Raw genomic sequence first — 25,359 nt, 5'->3', positions numbered from 1 at the left:
TGACAAAATCGGTATCGTTAGAAAGATCAGTCTCTCGGACGACAAATATTCACAGATTGGTCCAAAACGTTAATTTTGTGCTAGTCAGCAGAGCCGTTATTTGTAAGGAAGAGTCAGCTTTTACGTCGACATTTTTGCAAAGTCATCATTAGGTCTATGATAAGAGAATATTCTTATCATTGTTTTGACTCTCGAGTATATATCCGACACAGACACAGTTAATCGATCGAGAACCACATCACTCTATCTGAAAACATATAAGATATAAACTGATATATACTCGAGAGTCAAAATAATGAAAAGAATATTCTCTTGTCATAGTCCTAGTATCATTCGCCTTGCAATGACTAAGCTTATTTTGAACGCCCGCGACGTCGTAAGTCGCGGTGGGCGCGGCGCGAAACCGTTAGCTTTTTTCACCTCCTTTTCCTCTTAGCGTTACAAGTTCGAGCCTGGCTACTGTGGCTATTTTTTTTTTTTTTTTGCTCGCACGGGTACTCGCTGCTATTTTCATTTTTTAAGGGAGTGGTTATTTTTATTTATTTTTTGTTTTGTTTTGCTTCGTTTTGTTTCTTTCCATACTCGCTCGATTGAAACATTTTTTAAGGGCTCGGTTGCTCAATATCCTTACCATAAAGCCTCTCCACACCCGGGCAACGCCGGGTATCTTAGCTAGTATAATAATAAATACGAAATCTTAATTAATCAAAATTTCATATTTAAGCGTATTTTACGACCGGACAATGCCGGCTGACCTGCTAGTTTAAGAATAAGATAGTTTGAAAACAAATAGTAAATATTTGACAGAAAGGAGTTCATGGAAGCAATAGCAATAGAGCAACGTCTATAACTATGATTACATAACTCAATTTTAGTCTCATCAGACCAAATAACGTTATTCAAAAGGAAATCATTTGCAAATTCAAGTCGTATTTTGACGTTACGTTTTGCCATAAGAGAGGTTTCCCATCGCTATATATGATTTATATGATATATATGATTTTTTCTGTTCTGTCGCCTCTTGGATCTTCCGACCACTCTGTTGTATCATTTAAGATAAAAATGAAATGTAATAAGTCCCCAGACGTACCTCTTCATCGTACAGTATATCGATACACTAAGGCTGACTGGGATAGCTTCCGTACATTTATATCTGATCTACCTCTGCATTCCATGTTTAAAAAGGATGTGTCCTCTATAGTATTAGACCTAACTGAATGGTTAATTGTAGGTATTGACCATTTCATACCCTCTAAAAAATTTCAGCAAAAACCTAACAGCCAGCCATGGTTCTCTCCAGAATGTGCTGCTGCCATTGCGCACAGAAATCACTTTTTCCACTGCTTCAAACGTAATAGATGTATGGAAACTAAAGCCGTTTTCAGGACTGCCAGCAACCATTGTAAGAAAGTAATAAGGAACGCAAGAGAGTTGTATGCTCAATCTGTTAAGTCCAAAGTAGCTGAGCAGCGGCTTGGTTCCCACCAGTTTTGGCAAATAGCAAACAGAATCCTGAACAGAAGAGTGTGCTCCATCCCAACTATCATCAATGGATCTGAGGTAATCTCGTCAGCATCAGACAAAGCCAAACTCTTTGTCAAGAACTTTGCAGCTAATTCTACCCTTTGCGACCAAGACCGCCAACCCCCAATATTTCCTCTTGTATCAGAAAACACGCTATGTGATATACGTATATCTGTACGTGATGTTGCCAAGCTAATCAAAAACCTTGATTCCAGTAAAGCAACTGGCCCTGATGGTATTCCAATTATAGTACTCAAAAAACTTCAACCTGAACTAGCGCCCATACTTACAAAACTGTTTAAACGTTGTCTTAAGGAGAATAGTTTCCCATCTCCCTGGAAAATCTCATCAGTATGCCCTGTATTTAAGAATTCAGGTGATCGCTCATCCCCCTCTCAGTACAGGCCAATAAGTCTCCTGTGCGTCATGAGTAAGTTGCTAGAATCTGTATTAAATACAGAAGTAATCAAACATCTCAACAAAAATAACCTTCTTAGTGACACTCAATATGGTTTCCGTTCTGCTAGATCTACAGCAGATGTCCTTACAGTTATATCGCATAGGATTAGCAAATCTCTCGACGGTGGCAATCTTTCTAGGGCAATTGCTCTTGACATATCTAAAGCCTTTGATAGGGTATGGCATAAAGGTTTACTTCATAAGATCGCTAGCTATGGTATAGCTGGAAAAGTCTTCTCAATTATTAAATCATTTCTTTCTGATAGATTCATAAGAGTAGTAGTTGAGGGGCAAAAATCAGAAGCTCACAATATTAATGCCGGTGTCCCTCAGGGATCCATCCTGGGCCCAACTCTTTTCCTGATCTACATTAATGATCTTCCAAATCATATCCTTACATCATTTGTAGACATTTATGCTGACGACACTACCATTTATGGTACCACATCTAAGACAGTAAACGAGCAAGTTCTCTCCAATTCTCTCTCCTCTGATCTTGAGCACGTAGTACAATGGGGAAAGGAGTGGCTGGTTACTTTTAATGCATCTAAAACCAAGCTTCTCTCTTTACATCATCAACATTCTAATCCACATTTGTCATCAATTGAAATGAATGGCTCTCGTCTTCAGGAGGCCTCAAGTTTTGACAAGCTTCTGGGCTTGACCATTACTCCTGATCTTAAATGGAACACGTATATCAAATCTGTTGCCAAGGCCGCTGGAAAAATGGTGGGATCTTTCTATCGATCCAGTAGATATCTCACTGCTGATGCTATTCTCTATCTATATAAGAGCCAGGTACGTCCAAGGATGGAATACTGTTGCCACATCTGGGCAGGAGCTGCTAGAAAGAACTTGTCCTGCCTTGATAGAGTTCAAAATAGACTTCGTAGCCTCGTAGGAGATGTCCTTTTCTCCTCCTTGCAACCTCTATCTCACAGAAGAGATGTTGCGAGTTTGTCTCTGATGTATCGTTATTTTCATGGAAAGTGTTCAACTGAGCTTCAATCTATGGTCCCCCCTCGCCAAACTTTCACAAGAAACACTCGTCTAGCTGTAAACACTATCAATAATTTCCCCCACTCTTTATCTGTGCCTAAACCTAAACGTAGATTCCATGAACAAAGCTTCTTTCTTAGAACTGCACGCCTGTGGAATTGTCTTCCGTTTTCCTGCTTTCCGGCTGACTACAATATGGTTTTGTTCAAGTCTAAAGTAAATAAGTTCTTGATGAGCCGTTCCATATAAGTTATTAAATTTTACCAAATTTTCATTACTAATGATTACTATATTGACCAACTTCTACTGTACACTCTTTAACCCTTATCCTTGAGTGGCCTCTGGGCCTTGATAATGTGGTGATGCCTTTGTAAAAAAAAAAAAAAAAAAAAAAAAAAAAAGTCCACAATCTCTTAATGCATTACTTACTGTACCTTTGGTAACTTTAATTCCTAACGTTTCTAGTTTTTGCAGTAATTATTTTCCCGTAATTTGAGGATTACCTGAAACAATTCTGGTTAATTTATTTAATGCCCGATACAATATTTTCTTTGGGGCGCCCGCTTGTGAAAGATTGACAGCGGAAAGATTCGTGTTTAAGACTTTTCCAATCGACCTCCAACCCTGATCACTCTTAAGGGCATCTACAATCTTGTTTCGGATGTCTATACTATGCTCTGTTGTCTTAGGCGTCTTTCAAAAGACTACATAACAACAAAACAATCTTAACCTTGAGTCAAAAGTTTTCAAGATGATCAAAACAATGAGATATAGTTTAAAGCATTCCTTTAATATTTGTTTATTGAATAGTTTTTTTTTTGTCGTAGCATTTTCATATCTTTCTTTGTGAAATCTATTTTAGATTAATTATGTTGGTTTTTCGGAGAACATAATACGAACCATAATAAAAGCTTTCTATTCGTATTATTTGGTTTTTGATTTTCACTTTGCAAGTGTGTGAAATAATAAAATAAAAAATATTTAACATGTATTGAATAATTATTGTCCCTACTGATATATATATATATATATATATATATATATGTATATATGTGTGTGTGTGTGTGTGTGTGTGTGTGTGTGACGTCACCCACGTGTCTCTAACATGATCATTAGCCTGCGCACATGTTCTTTTTATAATCCTTCTATGACGTCATCTCGTACACGGCTTGGTCATTTGTATACAGCTGCTATACACACGTCCGCCCTCTGTTACACGCACACACACACGCACACACAAACACACATACAAACACACACACAAATATATATATATATATGTGTGCGTGAGTGTGTGCGTGCGTGTGTGTGTGTGTGTGTGTGTGTGTGTGTGTGTGTGTGTGTGTGTGTGTGTGTGTGTGTGTGTTAGGGTTTGTATTCCTTGATAGAAGCGCTGGTTGAGTTTGAATAAAATAAATACGTATTAAACGTTTGGCTTGAAACGTATCTAATACGTATTTATATATATATATATATATATATATATATTGAGCACTGTATATTGTACTCATCTACATTGTTTTATTGTTATGTAGCCTTTGGAAAGATGCCGAAGACAAAAGAACATAGTGTAGACATCCGAAACAAAATTGTAGATGCCCATAAAAGTGATAAAGGTTGGAGGTCGATTGAAACATTCTTAAATAGCAAAATATGAATGAATGAATTAATTAATGAATTAATTATTAATATTTTGCTAATGAATTTTCCTCATATGAGATGAGCCTACATCGAAAATTCATGGATTAAGGAAATTAATATAAATTTTATATTCGTTGTCCAAACAATAAATTTTTGTTTTGAAAAAATTTTTTTTCTGGATTAATTTAAATATAAAAACTGTAAATTTTAATTTGCTCTATCTAGTATATAGAGCAATTTTATTTATCTGGGATTGTCTTATATAAAAAAAAAACATTACCTCCAAATATATATATATATATATATATATATATATATATATATATATATATATATATATATTAACGTCAGACATATCAATCAGGAGGATGTCTACTCCCATCTTATCCTCCCTCCTCTCTTCCATTGCATCACAACTAAGGCGAATATGTAAAAGCATTTTTTTTATATGTCGTAGTTCATGGAAAGAATATATATTTGTGTTACCGTCACATTTAGGGAATTGGCAATCGAGCGATCTGTTTTGAATAAAGGTATTTGGAGATCGTGCACACACATAAAAATTCCAGGTTAGCAGAGAACAAGGAAAATACCATATAGGACTTTGACACACATATCGACCTCAGATAATAAAAAAATACCACGGAAGACTTTCACCCACATATTGACCTCAGATAACAAAGAAAATACCATGTCGGGCTTATACACGTATATTGACCTCTGATGGAACAAAAGTTGTCAATAAAAGCAAGATGTTCGACGAACAAAGAGACAGAGAAAGAGAGACGAAGAGAGACGCACGATTGTTACATCATTAGCTCGCCAACTGCAACCCTTGCTTGACACGTCCGACGACCACTGTAGGCAAAATAATAATGAAATAAAACACTTTTGTTATTAAACCGTCTTTGTTTAATTGTAAAAATTCTGGAACAAGCTAGATCATATATATTTATTTGGCAGCATGCATCTTCGTAGAAGGGCAACAAACATGATTATACATATGTGACTGCGATAAGTAGACAAATTGTTACAGAGAGAACAGACTATACAACAACTGGACCAAACGATAAAACTACTCAAGTGCTTCTATCAAATGACTGACATATACAGACGCTCAATCGTTTATGTGTGTAAATCTTTATTTGAAATCATTTCTTGTTATGCTTTACAGGACGCTGGGTTCTACGAAGATCCAAGATATGGCGCTTCGCTCACGCTGCATTGCAAAGGGCACGGTCATCCTCCTCACACAAGAAAATACTGCAATATCCGATTAATGGTGAGTAATTTTTTTTCTTTTCAAAGGAAAAGAATAGTTATAGGTCACAGACTGACTATGGCCTTGATTTAATTGGATAAAGTCGTGTTTTTTTTTTTAAATATTAATTCGGACGTCATTAAGAATTTTCCTGGTGTTTCCCACATATATTACTGGATAACTTCATCCTTCTATTTTGTTTTTCTTTCTTTTTTTAACTATTTGTGACGTCATTAAGAATTTTCCTGGTGTTTCCCACATATATTACTGGATAACTTCATCCTTCTATTTTGTTTTTCTTTCTTTTTTTTAACTATTTGTGACGTCATTAAGAATTTTCCTGGTGTTTCCCACATATATTACTGGATAACTTCATCCTTCTATTTTGTTTTTCTTTCTTTTTTTAACTATTTGTGACGTCATTAAGGATTTCCTTGGTGTCTTCCACCTATGTTAGTGCGTGGCGGTGTACTTTGGAAACAAGATGACAAAATTCTATATACAAAATTTCAAGGTGTTGAACATCTTACCGTTTATTTCTTTAAGTGCGTGCACATGAACTACTCTTGACAATACCTGCTTCGTAGCGCAGAATCATTCTTGTAATTATTATATCAACGTTTTAATTTATTTATCAGAAGAAAAGGAAGTTACCAACTTTAAAAAAAATAAAGGAATATAAGCATGATTACGACATTCGAAAGTTGGAAGAGAAGTTGCAATTATTATTCAATGTCTTAAGCCATGTTTTAATTTGAATGTAGGGTGCTATATATATATATATATATATATATATATATATATATATATATATATATATATATATATATATATATATATATATATAGTACTGTTTCGCTGTTCACAGCTCATCAGTGAGGCTAGACAAGCAGCTACTTCGTCAGGATCGAAACCCGACCGTCCAAATGACAGTCGAGGCTTCTAACCGTTGCATTATTCGGCTGCTATACGGGCAGTGAATTAACAATGTTTTCACATTGTTCAAATACCTAAGCTCAATTTGTTTACATAAAGAGCATCGCTTAATACGCTAATGGTAATTTGTATATCACTTCCCAATATGCTCAACCTAAGAAATGGAGCATTATATATATATATATATATATATATATATATATATATATATATATATATATATATATATATATGTATATATATATATATGTATATATATATATGTATATATATATATATGTATATATATATATATATATATATATATATATATATATATATATATATATATATATATAATTATGCAGCAATCAAATAATTTGGTCGCAATTCGAAACAATATTGTAATGGACCGCTTTTTAAAAGTAATAAATAATTTATTGAGAAAACTTGATATTTGGAATTTGGAGAATTATTAAATTACACTATACATGCTCTGAAACCAAATATATGGCATTCATTGAGCTTGGACTTTTCATAATTTATAAAATTTATATCAAAAAGATCTTTTTCGTTATAAAGAAAACTTTATGAGAAAGATTTGTTAATCTATTACGAGCGAGGAGGCATTGGTATTATTTTTACTTTGCAGTTGTTTATTGGCCTAAGTTTTGGCTTTGATCTGAAGTAATATTATACCTTCGTCGCTGTTACTTCCCTATCTATAGTCTTTATGGTTGTTTTTTCGGTTCTGGTGGCGACTTCATTATCATCTATTTTATTGATAAGCTCTATTTATGTACTTATTTATTTTATTCCTCGTGTTTTTATCCCTTCATTTGTTTCTCGTTTTTAAGTTATTTATTTATTTGTTTATTTATAAAATATATGCCCATATGGTCAGTGAACAAATGTACAGGCTTATTTATATGATTTAATAAAATAAAAATAAAATAAAATTGGTATACTGGGAGGTGTATTTTCCACTCTACTGCTGTGTCTTAATTACAAAGGTTTCCATGTTATCTTCACAGCGTGTAATCACCGGCCCTCTTAAAGTGTATCTTTTCAAATGTGAGGATTTATATAGAATTTCAAACTGAACCCTGAATGATTGCCAGAACGAGAACAATTTACTCTAACGGATTAAATAACAAATTCAGTTCGAAATTATGTACTAATTCCGAGTTGGACAAGATGCATATGAGGAAGGTCGTAGGTTACATCGACCGAAACAGTATAACACCCAAGAGGAGAACAGTAGTCTGAGTAATCCAAATAATACACATATCAAAATGTATCAAATTTATTTATGGTTTACTTTTAAAAGCCTTATTCATTCAAATGAGCAAACAAACCATCAACCAAACTCGATACGAATGGTTTGAAAGGGTACGCTTAAATGCTTTTAAACGATTTTAATCAGCATTGTCAATAAATTCACCAATTTCGGTTTTTTAACTCATCAAGTACCTGGCGAAGACTCATGAGGGTCGAAAACCTTTACATGAAGAATTTCTGTTTACAGTCGAGCAGAATGTTGAATCACTGGCTCGCTAAATGGATGGATCGGGAGAGAAACAAACAAAAATTGTCGCTATTATGAAACGAAACATTCATATAGATAGATAGATAGATAGATAGATAGATAGATAGATAGATAGATAGATAGATAGATATCCCTCTTCACTCAGTATAATATGATTGTTTATCGCTTTAATGATAAGTGGGATGCTGACTACATTGAGCGTATCATTCAGCGCTTGGAGGCAAGAATTTCTAAACATATCCCCTTTTTCGATACGTAGGCATATAAAATAGCCAACATCCGGGCGTTCCCAAGCCCACGAGTCGGCTATTGATGAATATTTATTGCAGTTTCAAGTCTGCATTGGAGAATTCAAGGATGAGGCACTCTCTATTTTCGAAGACACACTTAAAAATTCTTCAATTGATTGCTATTGATTTACGATAACCATCTCTGTGCAAACAATAAGCGTACACCCAAAACTTTGAGCTTATTGGTGTATGTTGAGAGTATCAATGTGTACGTACACACACACACACACACACACACACACACACACACATATATATATATATATATATATATATATATATATTACATACATACATTGTATAAACGTGAATTGTTGAACATGGGTGTTCGTGTGTGATTGACGTCGTCAGGATCCTGTGCAAGCATCTACATCTAAGCTAAACATCTCATCTCTCAAATTCAGAATCTCAGCTAAGACTATCTTCGTCTATGCTGGCGAGCTCCATCGCAAGAGAGCTTCAAATATATTTATTTCCAACTGAGCTCTGTCGCAGGTGTCCTCCAAATATAATTACTTCCAACCGGAAGCGTCTGATTTTCTCTCAACTTATTGCTGGGAACTAGATACTTCTCTCCATAATTCTCTATCTTGACCTCAAACTAATTGTTCATGGCGCCACTTCGTCTGTGTAGTACAATGGATGAGCAGATCTTTTTACTTTGTTTTTGGCCTAACTAATCTTTCCTGTTACTTTTAGTTGGGGAGAGAGCGCAGTTTATTATATCACAATATATCTGTCAGTTTCACATTTTTCTCGTTTTAATACCACCGTTAACACATTGAATATTCTAGGAAACAAATTTATCGTTTTCATTCTATTGAACTTTCAATGTAATTTCAGTCGGGGTTTTTCCATCTTGATGGACACAAGCATGTAATTGAACCGGAGGAAAAGGATTTCAAGCGAGTTTCGATTCTGGCCAGGCAAAACCCGAACAATAGATTTATGCAAAAACATCGTGTCTACAAACTGACGCCACGTAACCATAGCTGTGACGTCAAAAAAAGTAAGTAAAAAAATACGAGGTGCCTTCAATAAGTTTCCAAACCTTTTTTGTACGGGCATTTAAAATTGTTATAGACTCTTGAAAATTCAGTGTGTTATTGCTATACATCTTATGAGATGACTGACCAATTTTTATGATCTCACGTTCGAATGAACAGCTACAGCAGGAATTGGAATACACCCTACTAAAGCCTGATTGTTACAGCTGGTGAATTTCAAAAATGCAATCTGGACGTGAGGAAACTTTAGAAAAACGATATGCAATAAAATTCTGTTTTAAACCTGGAAAAGATGCCACAGAAATGTACGGAATACTTCAGACTGCTTTTGGGGTCATTTTGCATGAATCGCACATCTATTTTTGAGTGACATAAGAGATTCAAGGAAAGCATGGAGTCTGTAAGAGATGATGAGAAATGTGGGAGGAGTAAAGAAGTCAGAATACCAGAGTTGATTGGCCAAATAAAGAATTTCATGTATAAGGATCGTCGTGTTTCTATATAAGTGCACAGTTTGTTGTCAGTGTATGAACTGTACACACAATTATTCACAAGGAACTGAAGATGCGGAAGATTTGAGCAAAGATTGTCCCAACAACAGGTCTCAGAGAAGATCAGAAAAAAAGACCTTGTCATGGCCATCAAGACCCCTCAGCCTCCCTATAGTCCAGACCTTGCTTTCTGTGACTTTTGAGTATTCCCTAAGTTCAAGGAAAACCTTAGAGGATGTAGTTATGAGACGATTGGGGAGATGAAAGAGGCTGTGATGAGGGTCACTGACATGCTCAAACAAGGGGACTTCCATGGGGCCTTTTAGAAGTTGTGGAAGCCGTACAAGTGCATTGCAGTCAGAGGAGATTACTTCCAAAGAGGAATAGAGTTTCATGCGTGTATTATTAATAAAAGTGCCAAACGAAAAAGGTCTGGAAACTTATTGAAAGCACCCCGTAATTACCGCTTTTTCTTGATTAACGCATCTTGTATATATTCTGTAACTCATAAGTTTGTTCCTGCCACCATGAATGCAGTTTCGTTTTGAACTTATGTTCGAACGTGCTGGTGACGTTAGAGATTTTAAAACATTTTCATGGTCATGAAACTGCAGTAAAGTGTTCACATTTTAAATAATAAACATTTTATTCATAAGATTAAAACTTAACAATTATCCAATATGTCTCACTACGAATCTATCTGATACTAGTTCAATAGCCCGAAATCTAAAAACCAAACAATCTTGTCCTCGCTCTCAACTGAGAATGAAATTGTGGTCTAGGTACACAGCAATGCCAAAATATGAATTGATTTGTGTAGACCATTAAGTATATTTATAAAGCTCTACATTGTATTGTTAGTTTTGAACTTGTTAAACTACACACAAACACACACCTATATATATATATATATATATATATATATATATATATATATATATATAAAGCTGAACGTCTCTGTGTGTGTCTGGTTACGAATAGACTCCTGTATGATTGAATATTATAGAAAACTGATCACATATAATGATAGAAGATGTATCGAGACACAGGAATAGGTATGTTTGATCTGGCATAATAATGATTCATTAAAATTGTGGGGTCTGCGTACGCGCCTGGTCCACAAAGTATGGAAATAAAAAATTTAAAAAAAAACGTTTACAAGTGTTTTTGATATAGATGTACATAAGAATACTTTGATAAGTATGTTTTAACTTAAATAGGGATGGTATAATAAAATTGTGGGGGTCTGCATTTGCGCCTGGCCTCCATAGAATGGAAATAGGCACAAACTTTAATAAAGACTTTTCATATCTATCTGCGTAAGTATACTTTGATAACTATGTTTCAGTTTGAAGAAATATGGTATAACAAAAATATACCATATGTACGTTTGCGTCTGACCTCCATAGAATGGAAATATGTCACAAAGTTTAACAAGCTTTTTTAATATAGATCCACAGAATATTGTGATAAGTGTTTCAGTGTGAACAGGTATGGTATAATAAATTATGGGGTTTATCTATTTTATTTTTACTTTCATCATATTTTGTTTGGTTTTAATACTCCCAAATTCGAAGCTATCTCTTTGCAACCCTTCCTTTTCATAACCTATCATACTTTAATAAATCAGAGTCCATTTTCTGTAGGCTGTTTTTGAACCCAGTCAACGATGGGTACTTTTGCTAGTATATATATATATATATATATATATATATATATATAGGTAACAGGAAAAAAAGATGAAAACAAGAAAAAAAAAAGAAAACCACAAAAGTTGTTTTGAGTTTTGAACTTGTTAAACTACACACACACACACACACACACACATATACATATATACATATATACATATATATATATACATATATATATATATATATATATATATATATATATATATATATATATATATATATATATATAGTGTATCACAAATATTTAAGTATATCTCTTCATAGGACAACACTGAAAAAATGATTTTTTTGACACAATGAAAAGTAGTCTGTCTGCAGCATATATAATAGGGTTAATTTATTTTCTCCTCAAAATGACTCAAAATATAGCCATTAAAAGCTAAATCCCTGCCAACAAAGTTAGTACATCCCTTACGAAAAATTGTCAATATTACATACAACATGTCAATTCTAAATATTTTGTGTGGCCACCATCATCATCCAAAACTGCCTTTACACTTCTGGAGTTTACCAGAGTTTCACATGTAGCCACTGGAATGCTCTTCCACTCTTCAATTACGACATCGCGGAGCTGGTGGATATTTGAGACAATGCGCACATCCACTTTCTGTTTAAGGATGCCTCAAAGATGTTCTATTGGGTTCAAGTCGAGAGACATGCTTGGGCAATCCCTCAGCCTTTTTAGTAAAACAGTGATTGTCTTGGATGTGTGTTTTGGGTCATTGTCATGTTGAAACACTGCTCTGCGACCCAGTTTCTGGAGGGAGGAGATCATGCTCTGCTGCAGTATTTGACAGTACATGTTGGAGTTCATGTTTCTCTCAATGAAATGTAACTCTCCAATACCTGCAGCACTCATGCAGCCCAAGACCATGACTTTCCCAGCACAATGCTTGACTGTAGACATGACACACTTATCTTTGTACTCCTCAAATTGGTGTTCATGGCTGTCACTCCAGGAGGAAGCCTCTTCTGAAGGCAATACACAAGAAAGGCCGCAAACAGTTTACTGAAGACATGTCAATAAAACATATTGATTACTGGAACCATGTCCTATGATCTGATGAGATCCAACTTAATTTGTTTGGTTCTGATGGCCTTAGCATGTATGGCGGCGACCAGGTGAGAAGTACAATATATATATATATATATATATATATATATATATATATATATATATATATATATTATAAGGTAAAATTCAAAGCCAACTCTCTTCCGCTGTCTTCTCTTGAAAAAGGACTAATAAGTCTGAAATATATTGAGATTTATAACACCATTGAATACAACAGAAAAAAAAAATTACTGCTGTTTAGAGTTAAAATTTGTGTGAAAAAGAAAAAACAAACAACAAAAAAAAGAAATTTATTTCTTTTGTTTTCATTTAATTTTACTCTATAAAAAAAAAAATCTCGCATTGTTCTTGGCTTTTAATTTTACCTTATAATTTTCTTCAACAATGCTTCAAGCAAACTACAATCTACTTATATATATATAAATATATATATATAGTAAGTTATAAAATATATATGGCGATTAAAGCTACATTGAATATTCCGCGTTTCATCCACTCTTGGACTCTTCAAGCTTATGCGCGAATTTTGTGGTTGTCTGTCGTTTTTATATACGCATCTTATTGAGATTTTAGTTAGACAATCAGCTTTCTAGTATCCACCGCGCCCTTGCCAATGAACATGTTTTATATACACATCTTCTATTGAGATATTTTATAACTTACTAACTAGCTCTACCTACGTATTGAGAACTTTTGAAGTAAATACTTAAAGTTTACGCATAAATTTATACTTTCGTATATTAATTTTATGTGAGTAAATGAAGTAGTTATATATATATATATATATATATATATATATATATATATATATATATATATATATATATATATATATATATATATATATATAAACAAGCATAAAAAACCAAAGACAGGATATTTAACAGCGATGAGGGTACAATATTACTTCAGATCAAACCAAAAACTTAACCCAATAAACAACCGCCAAGTTAAAATAATACCAATATTCCCTACAGTTTGACCACATGAGATAATACTTCTTCCTCTTCCCTCAACCCCCCATCCCTACTCCCTACCTTTACTGTTCCTTCAACCTCCCTCCAAAAACCCCTACTGCTTACATTCACAAAGTATACACCCCACTTTCTTCCAAAATGGAAACCACACCCAAATATCTTATAACAAAAAAAGAATGTAACCTTGACGCTCTATTTAAACTCGCTTCTTTTTTTTTTTTTTTTTTTTGGCTTGATGAGGTGGTCTCCTTGAATTAGGATTCCACTAAAACGTGTACACATATGTAACCAATAATGATAAACAGACTATATATGTATATTTGCTTTGTAATCTATTTCTTCTTTATCTTTATTTTGAAGTTCTCGGCTTTCTCTTTGAAAAACGTGGCCATAGAAGTAACAACGTAAATGGCCTGCTGAATATATTGGCTAGAAACTGCTAGTTACCATGGTGAGGCTTTTCAACCATCAGTTTGGTATAAAGCATTCAATCACAGTCAGCATCTGCCCGTTTTTAAATTTAACTAAAATGTCTAATTCATATATAAATTCAAGCAGAAGGGGTCAGTGAGGTTTTTCCGTGTCCTCAGAGACAGATGGGCCCTAAGCTAATGGATTATGTCCGGTTGGAAAATATGGTTGTTTTAGTTTGTAATCCGATTGCTCAATAGAAAGAAGATACGTATCGTTATAACATTTCTTTAAATAAAACGTTGTTACATGTTTTGTGACAAACAGCACATGATTAACACTGCGATCGATGTCAGAATCGATCACCGACTGCAGATGAGCACAAGTGGACGATCACGGCCTGTGCAATGAACACTCATAAACAGACGTTCACAGTCTTGATTCGTTTTTCTTTTCCCTCTCATTTTTTGATAATTTTAATTTACATTTAAAAATTTAACTTATTTATTTTTTTTTGTAACTTTAAATATTTTTTTCGTTAGATTTCACCAACACCTTAAATCAGAGAACAAACACCGGAAATGAACGATACAAGAGATCGAAACCGAAGTATATCATCGAAGTAATGGCACTGATTACTGAAAAGTAAGTTTTATTTTATTTAGTTCTTTAGTTTTTACGAGGTGCCTTCAATAAGTTTCCAGATTTTTTTCATGTGTGCACTTTTACTGATAGTACACATGAAACACTAGTAATCTTTGAAGTAATCTTCTCCGGCTGCAATGCACTTTTTATACCATTCCAACACATTCTGGAAGGACCCATGGAAATCCTCTTGTGTAAGTTTGTCAATGATCCTCGTCACAGCCTCTTTCATCTCCTTAGTTGTCTCATAACGACAGCCTCTAAGGTTTTCTTTAAACTTAGGGAATAGCCAAAAGTCTCCACAGGCGTAAGGAACTGTCTTGGTGCTCATCTTGATCAAATAGTCTGTGACAAGGATGGAGCACCCTTGGGGCAAGCTCCACGCAAATCTTCCACGTCTTCAGTTCCTCGTGAATAATTTTGAACAGTTCACACACTGACATCAAACTGTGCACTTATTGTCTCTATAAACACACGACGGTCCTTATGCATGAAATTCTTTATTTGGCCAATCAACTCTGGTGCTATAATTTCCTTACTCCTCCCACACCTTTCATCATCCCTCACAGACGCCATGCTTTCCTCGAATCTCTTATGCCACTCAAAAACTGATGCCCGATTCATGAAAAATGGCTCAAAAGCAGTCTGAAGTATTCCGTACATTTCTGTGACATTTTTTCAAAGTTTAAAACAGAATTTTATTGCATATCGTTTTTCTAAAGTTTCCTCACGTCCAGATTGCATTTTTGAAATTCACCATCTGTGACAATCAGGCTTTAGAAGAGTGTATTCCAATTTCTGCTGTGGCTGTTCATTTGAACGTGAAATCATGAAAATAGGTTAGTCATAAAATGTATAGCAATAACAAACTGAATTTTCAAGAGTGTACAACAATTTTAAATGCCTTTATACGAAAAATGTCTGAAAACTTATTGAAGGTACCTCGTATTTTGTTTAATCTGACTACGGTTCTCATCGTAGATGTTATTCTCACAACCTTTCGGCCGATGTAACCTTTAACCTTCTCAGTTCTTTTGTTTTGTTTTTTTTGTCAGACTCGGGAATCTTTATGCCGAATTCGGTACGGAATTTTGAACAGAATCCTGTATTTAATTCACATGCTGTCGTTCCGTCGGTTATGATGGATTAGAAATCTAAAGTAATCCGTAATTGCATTTTTAGTATTACCCGCACTGAGGATTGAACCTTCAACCTCCAAGATTGTTACTTAGCATTTTTATCAGTTGCATTCTGAGAGGAGGTTACGGTTTACATCGACCGAAACATTCAAGATGAGCACAGTTATCCAAATAATTCAAATATTATAAATTATCAATCTTCAAGTTGAAAATTCCGAAACATTTCATTCCATTCATTTATTTATTTTATTACTATATTATTATATTTATTATTATATCATTTTTATATTTATATAATACTTATTATTTATTATATTCGTAATTACTTATTTATTAAAAAGGGGCGTATTGTACTTTTCGTCCATAAAACGAAAGTTCTTGCTGTTTAATTGCCTCCCCACAAGTACAGATATAGACACAAAAGCATTTTTTATTGTTTGTTTTTTTTATCTGGGAAAAAATCTAACTCCCCAAAAAAGAGCACTCTAAATTGGAACACAAATAGAAATGAGTTAAATAATTTATTATCACATTATTTATATATCTAACATTTTTATTTGAATAATTTTTATGATCAATACAAATTGAAACTGAAAATCAAGTTTGTTTTAAAATAGAATTGCGTGTTAAATCGTCAATCAGAAATTGTTATGCTGTGATACCTATTTAAGGAATAGGTGGACCCTTCCAGACTTAGAGAGTTATGACTAGGGCTATGACAACAGAGTAATCTTATTGTTTTGACTCTCGAGTATATATCAGACACAGTTAGACACAGTTAATCAACCGAGAACCACATCACTCTATATAAAAGCATATAAGATATCAACGGATACACACTCGAGAGTCAGAGCAATGAAAGGAATATTCTGTTGTCCTAGCTCTAGTTATGACTAAGTTTTATGGCGGAAATCATGGGTGGCAATAATAGCCACAGTATTTGATACATACTTTCTGTAACATTATATTCTGCACTTCTGTAAATACACTCTTGTAAATATACCACAGTGATGTCTTATTATTGGCTTTCCAAGGTCACAACAGAAATACACGAAGGGCAAATTAATCACTGAAAATCGAGAATAATTAAGCAGAGAATGTAATAATTAATCTTGTCTTATTTACGATTGTCTTATTTACGACTGTCTTATTTACGATCTTTAGTCTTATTTACAATCTTTAGTCTTATTTACGATCTTGTCTTATTTACGATATTGCCTTATTTACGATTGTGTTATTTACGATCTTGTCTTAGTTACGATTGTCTTATTTACGATCTTTAGTCTTATTTACGATATTGTCTTATTTACGATTGTCTTATTTACGATCTTTAGTCTTATTTACGATATTGTCTTATTTACGATTGTCTTATTTACGATCTTTAGTCTTATTTACGATCTTTAGTATTATTTACGATTGTCTTATTTACGATTGTCTTATTTACGATTGTCTTATTTACGATCTTTAGTCTTATTTACGATCTTTAGTCTTATTTACGATAATGTTCTTATTTATGATTGTCTTATTTACGATCTTTAGTCTTATTTACGATCTTTAGTCTTATTTACGATCTTTAGTCTTATTTACGATATTGTCTTATTTACGATTGTCTTATTTACGATCTTTAGTCTTATTTACGATATTGTCTTATTTACGATTGTCTTATTTACGATTGTCTTATTTACGATCTTTAGTCTTATTTACGATCTTTAGTCTTATTTACGATAATGTTCTTATTTACGATTGTCTTATTTACGATCTTTAGTCTTATTTACGATCTTTAGTCTTATTTACGATATTGTCTTATTTACGATTTTCTTATTTACGATCTTTAGTCTTATTTACGATCTTTAGTCTTATTTACGATATTGTCTTATTTACGATTGTCTTATTTACGATCTTTAGTCTTATTTACGATCTTTAGTCTTATTTACGATATTGTCTTATTTACGATTGTCTTATTTACGATTGTCTTATTTACGATCTTTAGTCTTATTTACGATCTTTAGTCTTATTTACGATAATGTTCTTATTTACGATTGTCTTATTTACGATCTTTAGTCTTATTTACGATCTTTAGTCTTATTTACGATATTGTCTTATTTACGATTTTCTTATTTACGATCTTTAGTCTTATTTACGATCTTTAGTCTTATTTACGATATTGTCTTATTTACGATTGTCTTATTTACGATCTTTAGTCTTATTTACGATCTTTAGTCTTATTTACGATCTTTAGTCTTATTTACGATATTGTCTTATTTACGATTTTCTTATTTACGATCTTTAGTCTTATTTACGATCTTTAGTCTTATTTACGATTGTCTTATTTACGATCTTTAGTCTTATTTACGATATTGCCTTATTTACGATTGTCTTATTTACGATCTTGTCTTATTTACGATTGTCTTATTTACGATTGTCTTATTTACGATCTTTAGTCTTATTTACGGTCTTTAGTCTTATTTACGATCTTTAGTCTTATTTACGATCTTGTCTTATTTACGATTGTCTTATTTACGATTGTCTTATTTACGATCTTTAGTCTTATTTACGATCTTTAGTCTTATTTACCATTGTCTTATTTACGATTGTCTTATTTACGATCTTTAGTCTTATTTACGATCTTTAGTCTTATTTACGATAATGTTCTTATTTACGATTGTCTTATTTACGATCTTTAGTCTTATTTACGATCTTTAGTCTTATTTACGATCTTTAGTCTTATTTACGATTGTCTTATTTACGATAGTCTTATTTACGATCTTTAGTCTTATTTACGATCTTTAGTCTTATTTACGATCTTTAGTCTTATTTACGATATTGTCTTATTTACGATTTTCTTATTTACGATCTTTAGTCTTATTTACGATCTTTAGTCTTATTTACGATATTGTCTTATTTACGATTGTCTTATTTACGATCTTTAGTCTTATTTACGATCTTTAGTCTTATTTACGATATTGTCTTATTTACGATTTTCTTATTTACGATCTTTAGTCTTATTTACGATTGTCTTATTTACGATTGTCTTATTTACGATCTTTAGTCTTATTTACGATCTTTAGTCTTATTTACGATATTGTCTTATTTACGATTTTCTTATTTACGATCTTTAGTCTTATTTACGATCTTTAGTCTTATTTACGATATTGTCTTATTTACGATTGTCTTATTTACGATCTTTAGTCTTATTTACGATCTTTAGTCTTATTTACGATATTGTCTTATTTACGATTTTCTTATTTACGATCTTTAGTCTTATTTACGATCTTTAGTCTTATTTACGATTGTCTTATTTACGATCTTTAGTCTTATTTACGATCTTTAGTCTTATTTACGATATTGCCTTATTTACGATTGTCTTATTTACGATCTTGTCTTATTTACGATTGTCTTATTTACGATCTTTAGTCTTATTTACGATATTGCCTTATTTACGATTGTCTTATTTACGATCTTGTCTTATTTACGATTGTCTTATTTACGATCTTTAGTCTTATTTACGGTCTTTAGTCTTATTTACGATCTTTTGTCTTATTTACGATATTGTCTTATTTACGATTGTCTTATTTACGATCTTTAGTCTTATTTACGATATTGTCTTATTTACGATCTTGTCTTATTTACGATTGTCTTATTTACGATCTTTAGTCTTATTTACGATCTTGTCTTATTTACGATTGCCTTATTTACGATCTTGTCTGATTTACGATTATGATACGAACAAAAATATTGCAATCTGTGATGAACTATGCTTACCGTGATCGGAAAGGCCCACAATAATTTGTCTGTTTAGTCCATATTGCAAATGACGAACTAAACATGCAAAACATGTGGCCTTTTCAATCCAAGCAGATGTATTAAATGCCCCTTTTTTTTTTTTTTTTTTTTTTTTTTTGCTTCCCCATGAAGGCAAAGATAGACCCAAGGTCCGTTTGGAATGTGAAGAAATCCAGTACTCCTTAAAAAAAAGTACTCTGAATAAGATAAATTAAAATTGCCTCAGTCTAGAAAATTTTCTTTCACTGACTGACTGACTGTGACGTGACTCGGACACGTGCCTTAGGTTTACATGTATTTTAGGAGGACAGAACTAGTAGTTGTTAACTGAAGCTGCGAGGTACACAGGCAAACTTATAGCGAACAATTAACAGTTCACTTGCCAGCTCAGTTACAAGTTGTTACTACCCGACACGGACGTCTGTTATTGTACCTATCAGAATAAATCTATTCTATATTATTATATCCGTGTATCATTTTTCATTCAAAGATGCAGCACTAAACGAGGACAAAACAGATACTACACTTTCACTTATATATTTACAAATATTTTTTTTTATTAGCAATTAGACACAAGAAAATAATACTAATTATATATATATATATATATATATATATATATATATATATATATATATATATATATCGTTGTAACTCCTAAACTAATGAACCGATTATTATGAAGCTTGTTGCTAGACGTATGGGTGGGTAATATGGGTGGGTAATATGGGCTATATTTAGTTTAATTTAATACAAAGGGGCCAAAAGGGGGATGGAAGTGAAAATTAAGATACCTTCAATTTGTGTACAATTTTAACATTAGATATTAGACATCAATTAATAAATATTCTCTAACTTTCAGTTCATGTTGGGGTATTTTAAAGGATCATATGGGCACAACCTCCCATTTGAAAATTCCTTTGTTTTCAAATATTTATTATGTACGATCCATATACATTCGGTTGGTTGGTTGGTTTTGTTTTACGGCATATCAACCCTTTTCAGGTTATTTAATGCCGAATCCAAAGATTTTGAAGAAAAAATTTTTTAATAGAATATATTTGTTGTTTTCACGTTGGTTTCTATTTAACCCATAGTTGGGACCATAACAGGTACTACCACTCCGGGTCAGAGTGGACCTGGGAGCAATGGTAATTAAAGGGTGGCTCCACACTTCCCAAAGCCCACAAGCTGGGGCCTCACCACTGGATATAGTTTAAGGTCATATCCAGGACCCCCATTGAGGGACTTTTACCCTCTGCAGGGGGGGGGCAGTCGGCGTATTCTAATGCCCCACCGACAGGGCCATATACATTCGGCAACAAGAATTCCTGAATTGCAATTTCTTCATAAGACCCCGAAAATTCAAGTCTAAATTTTAGATAGTTTTAGACTCAAAACATTGTAAGGGTTTTGATCAAAATTTGAATAAGGGGTACTTGTACAGTTTAATCAATAACATTAAAAAATGAAAATATCGAAAAAAGTTTAAATTGTACGTATTCGTTATGGAATGAAGTTCTCTGGAAAAACAATTCACTTAATTTCATCAAGTAGTTTTTGTTTTAGAGCGAAAAAAACAATTTGTTATGATACCAAACAAAAGGTTCGATTTTTAGGAAGAAAAGCTAGTATTAAAGATGGGGAGGGAGTGTCGGCGCTTTAACTGGAGTTATCTCCCGTGTCGCTTCTAAACTCCAAACAAAAATTAAGAAAAATTCAAAGATGTCTGCTTTCAACATGCTCTCATAAAAACGTGTAAAAAAAAAAAAAAAAAAAATACTCGATCAAATTAAGTGAAATTTCTTTTTTCAGAGATCTTCAGTTCAAAACGGATACGTACAATATAACATTTTTTCCGATATTTTCATTTTTTTTAATGTCTTGATTAAACTGTACAAGTGCCGAATAAGGATTCTAGACATGAGGTTTAGTAACAATGTATCTTGATTTAAGGGGGTATAAAAGTAGTGCAAAACCGTTGTGTTCAAAGAATTAATTTTACCCGTCTTGGGACGGGTATATTTCTAGTCTTTTTACGAGTAAAGGATTTTCGTTGGTTAAACGGTCATAACAAAACAATGACAAGAGATTAGTAAAATCCTATCAACTCTTTCTCAAATTCCGACCGCTCATTGTTTTCCGGTTTGTTTAAAAACCGAAACAAGCAGATTGGTATTTAAGTAAGAAGGTAACGATGTAAGAATGAGGTCTGAAAGTGAATAGGACCCTTCAAGAATGACTTTAATTTGGGGTTAGGGATAATCTTATAATAAAAATGGAGAGTGTACATCTTGAAGGAACTTAATTTTATTTACTTTCTTTCCATGAAGTTGGGCACAAGGTCAAGTATGAATATGGTGAAAGTGGAACGAACTGGATTCGAACTTGGCACACCAGGTTTTTAGACCGTGCTGTTAACCATTTGGCCACCGTGACAGAAAAGAACTTTGTTACTAAAAATAAAACCAGCTCAGAACTCATTAACTACTTAGATCTCAACCTGAAAAGTCGAAAGGCCAAAAACATCACTCAAAACAATTCAGTTCAAACATGGCAATATTAGAGAATGAAAAGGATAGAATACTAAAGCCTCTCGAAATGAAAAACATTACTTCATATAAAACTAGCATGGACACCCAGCATTGCTCAGTCGTGCACTACACTTAAACATATTTTAATTTATGCAGATTGTGTATGTATTACTATAGAATCAATCGTCTATTGATTATTATATATTACGAAAAATAATTAGCCCGATGGACTAATTCACACACAAAAAAAAATAATAAATAAAATAATGGTAATGTCGTGCACCAAATTCTGTCTGTGTTTGTTTACAATATAACGGCAGCTGATATTTGGGCTTGACGATGAATGCTCTGGAAAAGTCACTTCTGATTAATGTTTAGTTTTAAAATATTCAAAAGAAGAAATGATTTGCGGTGATTTTAATTGGTATCTCTTCTTTTATCGTAAATTAAACTCATTAATAAAAAAAAAATAAAATAAAATGGTGAGGTACACCCGGGCTTTAACAGGGGGATCATTTGATCTGTAGTCGAACGCTTTACCACTGAGCTACATCGCTAGATCACAATAATTCTGTTTTTAAGAAGAAATGATTTGCTGAGATTTTATTTTATTATCCCCCCTTGACCAGTGTAATGTAAAATATTCCCCTGTAAAAATTCTTCTTTTTTTTTATCTATGAGAAAGAAAGACTACTTTTAGGATCGGATGTTTTCGATTTTCGATACTTATCAGATGAATTTCTGTAAAAAAAAACCATATCTAAGAACACTGCCAGACACATAAATTGGCTTTGTGTGAAATTTGCAAAAGATAGGCTCAGCCGTTTCGGAGCCTATGAGGAAGGAACTCATACACACACACACACACACACACACACTCTCTCTCTCTCTCTCACACACACACACACACACAAGGTGACTTTTATATAATAGTAGATAAGAATGATTTCCACTCGTTTGAAACGATTCTCTTCTCGAGCTGATGCGTGCTTGAAATAACTATCTCAGACTAGTTGTTGGGGGTGTATTCTTGATTGGCAAGAACTGTACACTCAATCAGGCTATGTTAGATGCAATAGATATTGAATTCCGGCATTAAACAGGTTCAAACCCTGGGCAAGTACACAAGCAAAATTGACAAAACGCACATGCAAATATTTATGACGGTTACTTGAAAAAAAAAAAATTAGTGTGCAGAATTGATTTGCTTCATCTTGTCACCTTTTTTCTATTTCAAATGAATTGATCATGTTCGATTATGATTGATGATTGCAAGTTGCCATCGATTTCTTTCGTGCCCAATTGGTATGATTGAACTGCATACAAAAGTAGGACACCGGCTGTTGCCAATGCGACTACCAAACAAACACAACTACCCAACAATCTCGAAATGAAGCGTACGTTTTTAATTAGTAGGATATGCGGTTAGAAAATCGATCACCTCCAACTCCCCCTCGAAAAAAAAAATAAATAAATAAGTTTTTGTTATCGAAACAGTTCCATGTTTATATAAGCTGTGTTCAACCTCATAAGAACATAGAAATTATAGGGTAATCCGGTAATGTGTTGGCACAGCGGCCTAGAAAAAAAATGGCCGATGATTTCTTGGAATACAAATCTTGTAAATGATGTTTCATGCGGACTGAAGAAGTAACCATAAAATCCATTTAGTGTTATGCATGCAAAATTGAGAAAAGCACGCTTGGAAAGTGTCAGCATTGTGTGAATAAGTTAAATCAAAACAAAACGGCCACCGAATTTGATCTGCTGTCGTGTTTATCTAAAAACGAAACAAAATAATTTCTCCTTTAATAATACTTATTAGTAATAACGTAAATTAATAATATTTAACAAAACCAACAACATGAAAACATTTTTAATGAATTTACAGATTTTTTTTTTTTTTTTTTTACATTTTTCTCTGGTCGCGATTTTTAACGTTTACCTATATAAAGGTGATATTTAATTTAAAAAAAATAAAATACTTGGCGGCGAGGAAACATTCAGAATTCAGTAAATCCTCAGGAAAATATAGGCTCTTAATGTAATAGTAGTAGTAGTAGTAGTAGTAGTAGGAGGAGGAGGAGGAGGAGGCGGAGGAGGAGAACGTCGCGTCATCGTCGTCGTGATGCTGGTGGCCGAAATGTCGTCTAATCTTTCACTGAGAGTTGGACTTTCACTGGGAAGGCACGAGAGAGTATTGAGATTCCGAAAATACTTACGAAACAAAAACTGTTGGGCATTCATAACTAAAACTAAATGGACAAGTCAGACATGCACTGAAATTTATTTGCACTAAAGATGTTTTTTTTTTTTTTAGATGAGGGCATTTATCATTTCCATTATTCGAACTACTGTTCTCAGATCAGTTCACGAGTCAACTCTAAACACCTGACGAAAGTCGGATATTACATCGGCCGAATCGTTACTTGGTAGTTGTGTATGTATTTAGTAATGCTGGCAACAGCCGGTGTCTTAATTTAGTAAGCAGTATAATAATACCGATTGGGCACGAGAGAAATCGATGGTGACTTGCAACAATCAATAATAATCGAAATCGATCAATTGATTAAGCATTTGGAACGGAAAAGAAAAGGTGACAAGATGAAGCAAACAAATTCTACACACATTTCTCTTTTACTGCTAGTGTCACGGTTGCTGCTGACGGCCAGGGAATTGTTCGTTGACAACTATGATGTCAGTTTTCTGGTAGAAATGACAGAATTTACCCCCCGCCCCAAAAAAGTACTATCACTCATGAAATTAATAAAATTCACAATCCTTTCAACAATCCAACCATATTTGAACTATTCTTCTCATTTTGGTTCTTATTTTAACAACGTTTCAGCCGATGGAACACCCAACCTTCTTCTGATGCATCTTATTAAACTCGATTAGCATTCTGAGAATGGTAGTCCAAATAATCAAAATAAAATCAAATATTCTCTCTGACAAACAGTATGGA

The 25,359-nt window shown here is 33.3% G+C and overlaps 1 protein-coding gene across 2 annotated transcripts in view; it reads left to right on the top strand.

Annotated features, from left to right (window-relative positions):
* Positions 1-25,359, top strand: part of LOC145292881 (A disintegrin and metalloproteinase with thrombospondin motifs 16-like) — a 91,924-nt gene that overhangs the window by 18,745 nt on the left and 47,820 nt on the right. For both annotated transcript variants that reach the window (XM_080139002.1, XM_080139003.1), the window contains exons 3-5: positions 5,798-5,905; positions 9,482-9,647; positions 14,836-14,938. In XM_080139002.1, the coding sequence (XP_079995128.1) occupies positions 5,798-5,905; positions 9,482-9,647; positions 14,836-14,938 (377 nt within the window). The remainder of the gene's footprint in view (positions 1-5,797; positions 5,906-9,481; positions 9,648-14,835; positions 14,939-25,359) is intronic.

Source organism: Euprymna scolopes, chromosome 14 (genome assembly GCF_053919585.1).
Source record: "Euprymna scolopes isolate OS-2025 chromosome 14, ASM5391958v1, whole genome shotgun sequence".
NCBI lineage: Eukaryota > Metazoa > Mollusca > Cephalopoda > Sepiida > Sepiolidae > Euprymna > Euprymna scolopes.
This window is presented reverse-complemented; position numbering and strand designations above follow the sequence as displayed.